Source organism: Phaseolus vulgaris, chromosome 6 (assembly GCF_000499845.2).
Source record: "Phaseolus vulgaris cultivar G19833 chromosome 6, P. vulgaris v2.0, whole genome shotgun sequence".
NCBI lineage: Eukaryota > Viridiplantae > Streptophyta > Magnoliopsida > Fabales > Fabaceae > Phaseolus > Phaseolus vulgaris.
This window is the reverse complement of record NC_023754.2, coordinates 5,742,208-5,752,655: the sequence shown is the minus strand read 5'-3', so window position 1 is coordinate 5,752,655 and position 10,448 is coordinate 5,742,208. Positions and strand designations below refer to the sequence as shown.

General features: G+C 35.9%; 1 protein-coding gene across 1 annotated transcript; it reads right to left on the bottom strand.

The window, feature by feature from the left end:
- Positions 1-3,554: 3,554 nt before the first annotated feature.
- LOC137833018 (clathrin coat assembly protein AP180-like) lies at positions 3,555-6,057 on the bottom strand. The gene has a single exon (XM_068641413.1). The coding sequence runs from the start codon at positions 5,917-5,919 to the stop codon at positions 3,622-3,624; it is 2,298 nt and encodes a 765-aa protein (XP_068497514.1). The 5' UTR covers positions 5,920-6,057; the 3' UTR covers positions 3,555-3,621.
- Between the last annotated feature and the right edge of the window lie 4,391 nt (positions 6,058-10,448).

Sequence of the window (10,448 nt, the reverse complement as noted above, 5' to 3'; positions counted from 1 at the left end):
GCCCAAGTGTTTGGGTGAAGTTGAGAGGGGGCCACATTGAGCATTTAGAGGACACCCATGGTGAAATCATCAAAGGGGAGGGCGACATGTAGGTAAAAAAAAAAGACAGGAATAAACAAAGAAGAAAGGACCCTCTGAGGGAGACCAACCCAGACATATGGTATCGGTCGGTCAACAATAATCAATAGCCAAGATACCATCATTGACATCCGATTTCAAAATGGTAAGCTTTCCCATAAAGGAGGAGATGGAAAGCCCATCCAGGTAGACAGAGGTAAACCCAGTCACCTTAGAGTCTACCCAGTCAAGCCCCGAGAGATGGGACAAATGTTCAAAGGGATCTGACCGGTTGGCAGCACCTTCTAGGTCATCAACCCTTACAAAATCCTCCACGGGGGGCAACGTCTGAATTGCCCCAATCGACAAAGGCTCGGTTGTGGAGGATCCAAAAGAAGAGGAAGAGGAAGAGGAAGATGAAGAGGGAGAAGAGGACGAAGAAGAAGATGAAGAAGACATGACTAACCTCTAAGAAACGAGTAGGTTTCAATTTCGGGTGTCGGAGCAGGGAAGCAGTGACTCGGAACGGTGGGGGACACTATTTATAGCCTTCCAGGAGAGAGGAAGACTGTGCATCACATCAAAAGGCACCAAAAAACCCAATCATCATTATGCGTCATGTCATACGTTCGGCACCACCAATGTCACGTCCCACCTCGGGATGCCCAATCATCACCACGACCTCAGATAAAGACTCTTCGGATTAACCATCATCAGGCCTGGGGGGCAAGTGTACCGATAAGGCCCGCACGACCGAAACAATGACTTGGCACCCGGTCCAAACCAACCGACATGACGACAGCGAGACAGATTAATGACCAAGTGTTAGTAAATCTCGTTTTATTAGGCCCATTAATGACAATGAACCCACAATAATTATATAAATTAGCCTAGATCCCAAAGGACCAGGTACGCAATCATCTAAACCTAAATTCTGAGTGTCGAGTGCTAAAGTCTGACTTGAGCGTCAAAGTACCTTTTTTAGGTACCATCCGAGTCCAGAGCTAGCAAGGAAGAGTAGTGAAAGAGCGGGAGGGTGATAGTTTAGCTGGAAGGAAGGACTGAGGTGCTGACCGAATAATCGACCGAAGAGTAGTTCGAATCATTCACTTGGTTCCAACCCCGTCCAAGAATACTAAATAATTATGATTTTTCTTAAGTAATTTAGGATTTCTCCATTAAGGGTTTAAGGTTAAATCAAATCCATCAATTATTGAATTAATTGAGTAATTGAGATATTTGAATAAAGATTGGTGTGAGTTGCATGAGAAAGGTTAGTGAAGCGAAGTTGTACATCTCTCTATATTTAAGCCATCTCTATTTTTATCATTATGTTTTACTCAAGCCTTTCTCATTATTGTCATTGTTTTCATTTTCAAAAGCTAAAATTTTCTAATTTATTTTTGTACCGATCAGGTAATCGGAAGTGATGACGTGGCAGCAAGCGATAATATAGGCGTGTTGAACGGGACACCTGGCTGACAGAAGGGAAGTACATCGGGAAGTCTGAGTAGTCGCCAATCGTTGAGTTGGCGTTCTCCGATCTCTAGTATGTATAACCGGCGGTCACCAGGCTTGCGTCATAGTCGCCGTATGTGAGTTCTAGGCGATCAAGTGGTTAGAGACCGCCTAAAGGGGCACATCACCGAAAGGTCAGGAAAGCTTATTCAAGGTTTCCAAGGGGTACTAGTATGGGAAATGAGTGATATGCTTGTCACACAACAGTGAAGGATGAGGTTATCAGATAAACACTCCCTGGCCAAAGGTCGGGGCAAGGGAACAGTTTCCCAGAACATGCATGATGTGCAAGTGAAGCAGATCGTGATAGCGGCAGGCGAGACCACAGAGAAGGTGTGCATGGTGACACCCCGTACTCGCCGCTTAAGGGGTCGCGCTCCAAGGAAGCTGTGCACCAAGTTACTCCTCGCATGGATAACTTAGTCGAATAACTTGAAGAGTAGAAGTGACGCTCAAGTGGAGAGGGATCCAGATGGTGACACGTGTACAGTTGGATGTGAGCCACGTGTCCAGAGGTGTAACCGTCAGGAGAGAGAAACGCTCAGGTATATAAGGAACTCTTAACAGACTTTGAGGTACGTTTTCTGAGAACACTTCAGTACGCTTTGAGAATACTCTCGAGTACATTGAGATTCACTGCACACGGTTCCTTGAGTTGAGATATTCTCTCTTAGTATTTGGTGATTTCGTCACTGACTTGAGCGTCGGAGCGCGATCGGCCGCAGCGGCGCCACTCTGTTTTCTGCAGGTTCTTGCGAGGAATTGAGGCGTGAAGGACAGAGGCTAACGTGGTGCGAAGCTGATCCAGAAGGAGAAACCTTTGACGTGGCAAGACTCTTGCACTCAAGTCTTTTGTGGACTCAATACTTGACCTTATGTCCATTTATTACTTGTGACAATTTGACACGTTTGTTAATCCAATTGTCAGGGGTCTGTTTACCATTTTTCTTCAATCCCCATGAGTTTCCTAGGATATTTTCTTGTTGTTATATAAAAAATTAGTCAAGAGATTACCTCTAACACCAATTGAAGCAATAGACAAACTTTGAAAAAGACACAAATGGACAAACTTTGTTTCACTGGATCCAAGGTATTGTCCACTTTGAAGGTTGGTGCTCCGTCACGATTTTGTCCTTAAAAGGCACCTCAGAGGGTTAAGGGATGAATGTGTATTTAAATTGCCATTTACCTCGACTTCTAAGCGATGTGGGATTATATTTTGGTCGTATCGGAACAAAGATGTCAATGTTCCGACCTCAAGTCCGAGAGATAGCATCGCTAGGGTCAACCACAACATCTGAGGTATTGTCCGTTTTGCAGGTTGGTGCCCTGTCACGGTTTTGTCCTTAAAAGGCGCCTCAGAGGATTAAGGGATGAAGATGTATTTAAATTGTCCTTGACCTCAACTCCTAAGTGATGTTGGACTATATTTTAACCGTATCGAAACACAATCCAATCCGTTTTTCTCGTGAGCTTTGTCTATTATAAACTCTGACATACCATTAATTGTTAGGTGTCTCTTTAATAATATACTTATTTATACTATTCAATGAAGGATAAACACTCCAATATACATTGGTGAGTCACATTTGTGACCATCTTTCAAAATTGAGCCTTGTAAAACGGCTGAAGTAATATTTAATAACTGTTCTTATATAAGTTGATTGCGAAATAAGAATTAATTAGTGATTTGTGTTAGTTGTTTGATGATTATTTAGTATGCATAGCATGAACGTGTCCTATATTAAGTCAAAACCTATTTGAGTCTTTACTCATTCATGAATTAACTTATTCTTAAGAAAATGGTTCAAGTTTATCAAATAGTTTTAAAATATAATTATATTGAACTAGTTTTATTTGTTCATAAATTAATTCGTTTTCAAGGGTTTCTTGGCACAGCCCTTTGTATAGAAACTATAGATTTGATTATGAAAAGAAAAAGCACAAATTAGGGAAAGGAAGGAAAGAGAACTAGAGAAAAAGAGGCAGTCCTTAACTTATATACTTTTACAAAATTTCAATGCTCAATCACTTTTATTTGAAAACTCAACTAAAATGCTTTGATATGATACTCTGTTGTTGCTCCAACCATAGTTGTTGCTGCCGCAACAAACTATCCTCTTGCATTGACACATTTAAAGTTTGTTCATTGGTATTTGCACTAGGCCATGCTCCAAAAGGATCAATAGACACATTTAAAGTTTGTTCATTGGTATTTGCTCTAGGCCATGCTCCAAAAGGATCAATAGACACATTTATAGTTTGTTCATTGGTATTTGCACTAGGCCATGCTCCAAAAGGATCATTGTCTATTGATGTTGCCAATGTTGTCCCATTGTAATAATCCTTTGCACTAAATGTCGGTGGCACTGTTGAACCATAAAAGTTCTGCTCTTCAACGTGTAAGGGAACAATACTCAGGTTAGGATTCTGAAGAGTAGTAACAGTTGGTGTTTCCATTATGGCATCAACGTTTGGCTTGTGCACTTGAAATGTTGGAATTGAATTGTCCATAAAGGAACATTGAGTGTGGAAACTTGGTGTAGTAATAATGGGATCTGATATTTTAGTATTAAAACTTGATGGCACTATTATGTTGGTCTCTAAAGAAGAATCTTGAGCTCTGAAAGTTGGACCCTTTGTTGTCTCATTTGGATACATGTCCCCAAAAAATAGATCCGGATTTGCTATGGAACTGGAACTTTGATCTGAGATGGTTGGTACAATAGGATCCTGAGCATAAAGAGCCTGTGTTGCGGCCTTAAATGTTGGTGCCACATCAATAAATTTATCACTAGTGGTTGCAAATGGAGCAACATTTCCTGTGTCATCCAGGAATGGATTGTAGTTGTGTTGAGGAACTAAAGCTTGATCAAATAAGGTCACCAATGGGATGATCCCATTTGCCAATTTGGGTGATGTCTCAACAGGTGCAGTTACTGTCTTTGCCAAGACTAACTCCCAACAATCTTTGGTGATATTATTGGAAACTGCTTTTGTATTTTGTCGCTCCCACTCATTTGTTTGATTTTGTTGCAGTTCCTGCGGCAATTCATCAAAACTTACAACATCCAAACTCGACCTTGACGTTTGATCAATTGGAAATGATATCGCAGAAGCAAAACCATTTGCTCTAACATAATCATCACATGCCGATTCTTTCTCATCTTTGTCTGATTCCTCTGAATTTATGTCTTCCTCGAGTGATATCTTAGGACTAAGGGCAGCATCGGTAGCACTCATGAGATCTTCCAACGATGTACATTGTGACCTAAATTCGAATCCTGCTTCAAACAAACTTTCAAGTGTTTCACAGCTTTCCCTAGCTTCATCATGAGATGAACTTGAGCCAATAAGATCCTTGGGTGGAAGAAAAAGGAGATGCTTTGAATTATTATTTGTTGCCAAAGAAGCTTGGTCTTTGAAGAAGTCTTGCAATGTTTCCATAAGCTCTTCAGAAACCTTTTGCACTCTGGGGTAGTCATAGGACCTTCCAATCCCAATGCTTAAACAAAAAGAATAGAAAGCTGATAACTCATCAAACTGCTTGTAGGATTTAACACAAGCATTGAATGTTGCAGCACAAGACAAAAATGGCAAGTGGAAGAAGTTATCCAAGACAACAGCAAGACCATCAGAGATATCCCTATAAAGATCAAAACTTTCTTGTACAATAGCATAGAGAGAAATCTGAACCAAACGGTTGGTCCTGGCTGACCCAGTAGGCTTTGTGCCAATAGCTCTATCCAATAACCTTTGCCAATGAGGAATTTTGTCAAGCACCATTGTGGGTTTCATGTCTTTGATACCTGGCTCATTGGATGTCTTGTTGGATTGGTTACTCTGGTGAAAGCGGTTGTGATAAGTGAATCGGCGTTGAAGCTTTCCGGTGAGGAAGCAATCCAAGCGTTCATCAAGGTACAAAGCAAATGTTCTAATGAATGCAGTGTAATCCCAAGGGCTAGAATTGGAGTCATCCTTGAAAGCTGAAAGGTTGAGAATTTTGGCACCCCTTTTCATTGCATGCAAGACTTCCCTAGGAAAATATGGATCACCATCTTGAAAGATTCTAAGAACAATGATCAGACATTTGAGGGCAACAACCCAATTGCGGGTCTTACCAATGCGTTTGCCTATACAATGAGCACATGCAGCTGCATACACTTTGTTAGAGGAAACAATGTTCAAAATTTCATTCACATAACGCTCTTCAATGGGGTTTTTATCATGGGTTGTGGCTTTCAAGATGGTGACTTCAAGATTTGCTGCATTGGTAACCTTGGCTAAGCTAATGCTTGTTTGGTCTTTCACTGCTCCAATTGCCTTCCTAAGCTTGCTTGGCATTGTGAATCAAATTGTGTCAGAATCAGAATTTTATCTCTTTCTTTCACAATTCTAACATCACTACGCATTTCACGCTTGGAAGGGAAATCATACATACGATTTCCATACAACATCTTCTATGTCAGATATTCATGGAAAATACTATCCTCCTTCAACTTCTCCTTTTTTTAGTTCTTCAATTTTTATGGTTCAGAGTAAAGCTAGGAAAGGAAAATCACTAATTTATACTTTTTTCTTCTTCTAGATATACCTCTTTAAATCTCATATCAATTATGAACTTAATTTCATATACTACTATTTCAAATTTAATTACAATATTCATAATCACATATTGCAAAATCTGATAAGCTTATTAACTTTTATAATAACTATTTTCAAAATTAGATCTCTATTGATTTTTATTGATTACGTACGCTATAAGAATTGAATTCTTATTTTACTCGTTCACATTAACTTTTTTCCTTATAATCTCATATTTTAAATGATAGCTCTAAAATCTTTTCTATGATTAATATATACAAATTTTTTTAAAACACACAGCAGTATGATAATTCTTTATTTTTCTTTCCGAGATTATGATTATTATTAGCTGAAATAATAAAATTAAGATATATTATTTAATTTTCAATGTATGCGTGTTTTATTTTTATAGTTTTAGATGGATATATATTTTGTTGGATTGATCGATGACTAAATAAATATTATACATATATTTAAATTGTAATTATATATTAGTGTTGTGTTATGATCACTTGTTAATAAATCACTAGGTAATAGATTTTTGGGACTCAAAAAACGGAAAGGTTTTCCTGTCCATAATTAAGGTGCAAAGTCTATTTTACCCATAATCAAATAAAAAAGGATTTTTAAATCTCTGCACTCTGATGAGCTTCTTCGTTGAGTGAGAGCATCCCTTTGTGGGAGAATTTATAGAAGAAATCATCTTCGATGACATCAACTAGGCAAAATGTTTAAAGTACGAACTAGTGGAGATAGTCAACATGATTTTCTAATTCTATAATTTGAAATGCAAATTCATAATTTGAAATATAGAATTTGAAATATCTTTTAATGACTTCCAAATTTTAAAATTCACAATTCAAACAATCATTTTCAAATTATAAAATTTGGAAGCTAATTTTGTATTTCGATAAGTCATTTTCACTTCCAAAGTTTACAATTTAAAAGTCTATATGATTTTTGAATTCTAGAATTCATAATAGAAATTCAAATTCTTTAATTTATAAGTCATTTTCTGAAATTAAAAATGACTTTTGAATTGTAAAATTTGAAAGTTGATTTATATTTCAAATTTTACAATTTTAAAATTATTTTTTAATTAAAAAATTATTTCTAAATTATAAAATTCAGAAGAGTATTTTTGAAATTACAATAATTATGAGGTGCAGGAAGAAACTATGGAAGTGTAGGAAGAAATTTCTCTAAAAACATCCAAAGCATACAAGTGAACACTCTTCTCGGGTTTTGCTTCCTTAACCCTATAATTACTATATTCACCTCTGTAATTATTAAAATGACCCTTTTATAATTTGTTTTATTTCAATAGTATGTCCTCCTTCTTCACATTTTTGCCTGTGGATGTGTTTAATTTTTTACTCCATTGAAACAGGTTAAGTAGTCGAACGAGCTTTTATGTTGGTTTAAAGTTGTTAACCTCTTATAGGTGCAACAAATATGAACGAGTAACATTAATGAAGTTTTTATTTATTTTAATGGTTATTAGTTTTGCATCATCTGGTAAAAATTAAAATTTCCAGAATAAACAATTAGAAGATAATTTAAAATAAAGTAATCATTTTAAATTGAATAATTCATAATATGATTTTTTATTTTTCGATAAGCATTTGGGAACATTGAGATTAATGTTTTGGATTATTTATAAAAGAAACTTTAGGAAGTTTTTCGAAACATATATATCATACATTGTTCTAGAATACCTAATCCATAACATTTTATGTGTATTATGAATTGTCCAATTCAGAATGTGAAATATGTATTTTATAAAGTGTATTCAAGAACAAATTAACCAAATCAAATTCACATGGTCATCCCTGCATTGTCTAATTTCTATAGTGGCACGATCAACGTGAAGCACCACTACTGAGAGTTATATTATTGCAACTCTGCCTAAAGTGACATAAGTGTAGAATTTGTTAAGTTAGCAAACGATCCAATACTCAATCTCATGATATGAATATCTATATCTTTTGATGATAACAAATACTATAAGGTGCATTGTGATATAACAAAGCTCACTCATGTGCAATATAAGTTAAGACAAAAACAATAGAGCAAACAAGCAAGATTCACTAGACGATACAACAACAAAAAAGGTTGTTAGACTAAAAAAACGCCCAATGTTAAGACTTTAGACGATTCAATCAGACTTAGACAATCTCATAGTGAGACTCTCCAAACATGTTTTAATGATAACAAAAATCTATAATGATAAGATATAGTAGTTATACCAAAACTCTTTAAACAATGAAATGAAAAGTGCTAGACTTTATAGTGCACAATAGACGTTGAACTAGACAATGAAGGCCAGATGATAATCATATTGTGAAAGAGTTGTACCAAAAGTGATGGAGGATCATCTAGACAAAGTCAACCACCAAAACTCAGTCTTAGAGAGGAAACCCAAAGAACATATGAATTCATCTTAAGTCTTGTACAAATTGTAAACAATAGACTAGTTTGTAGTTTTAGTTGATTTTCGGCTTTGTATTCTGAGCCAAACCTAGAGTATGAATAACCCTAACCCTAGGAAAGGAAGAAGTGCATGGAAAGCTTCTAGAAATCCTAACTTTACACAAGTTAGGGTTAGAAGGAACCGAGGGATGACCTAGAAACACTAATCCTATCTTTCCATGCAAGTTAGGGTTGGGTAGCTTGCATGGCACACTAACTTCACTCTTTCTCTCATATAAATAAGGGTCTTCTCCTCTTTATAATTCAGACTTGAATGTGTAAAGAAACTCTGCCAAATTTGAGCTTCAAACATTATCTCAATGTCTCACTCTCATCCTTGCTAGGGTTCTTCAACCCTAGCCTAGGGTTCTTCAACCCTAGCCTAGGGTTCTTCAACCCTAGCCTAGGGTTCTTGGAAGAACAAGAACTTCTTCACTAGCTTCCGTGAGAAACTACACATCTTGCACCGTTGTTCATTCCTTCATTCTTCAACTTCATTCCGCTGTCAACCTCTTTCACTCCATTTGGTCAAGTTCTCCCTACAAGCATGGATTACACTCCATCAAAAGGTCTCATTAAGAAAGTAGACAATGTCTACATAAGAACTCAATGGACCATGCTATTAAGTGGTACACATGACATATGATGAGAGAACCAACAATGCACCAAACGATGATCAAGTCATACATAAGACAGATGATGATGCACGATTTACCAAGGAAGTTTCCATACTTAATATTTCCATCCTATATATGTTCAAATCCTTGTTATATTTTTCATAGAATGTTCTTGAATATATTGTGCTTAAATATTTAATAATGAAATATATACATTTTCTTGAGTGTTTACAAATTGATTTCGAATACAAATGTACACCTATTTATTAATTCAAAGTCTGTATAGCAAAGTTTTCTAAAAACAGAGTATGAAATTGATAACATGTTTTTTGAAATATATTCACAAGAATTTAAAACCAGATTAAATCTAATTATGCTCAAACGTTTTAATTTGAGTTTAACCTATAAATGTTGATGATGTTTTTTGAATTAATATGCAAGAATAGAAAGACTTTATAGTTCATAAATCAACTAAGATATTGTTTTCAACATCACATGCTTTAATATATAAAATATATTGATTATTGAGAATCATAAAAAGTTTCTAAATGTATTTTAGGAACATCAAGATACACATGAGTCAATGTACAAAGTTTCCATACTCAACGTCTGAATAAAGAAAATGAGAAGACTGATGAACAAGAATTGTGCAAATTAAACATTGAAGTTTAATCCAGTCATTATCTAAAGAAAGCACGTGCAATGGAATAATTCCAAGAATTAATCATAAGGCAAAGAAGTATTCAGAGCTTGTATCACGACATTCCTAATTCAGCGTGATACAATGAAGATTCATTACAATGTTATTATTTAGTTGATTAAGGAAACTATTCAAAAGAACGAATACAAGATAAAGAAGTGGAGAATGTGACTCAATCATTGTTAGATATATCTATCAACGTTCACACAACCTTAAGTAAAGAAAGAAATGTAAAAAGCAAAGACGTGTAAATATTAGTAAGCTAAATTTTCCTTATCAAACACTACTGCATTTACAAAGATTCGATGTGACAAAGATACAATTGAAGAATCAAGTCACAAAGAATTAAAGGTTTAACATTCACATTAGAATATGAAAGGAAACAATTCAAATTGTTTCATACGCTAAAAGACGTGCATAACCAAATCAAAGCAAAACTTTCCATATTCATAGTCTAACGAGAAGAAGATGATGAACAATACACAATGATGAGGGATATG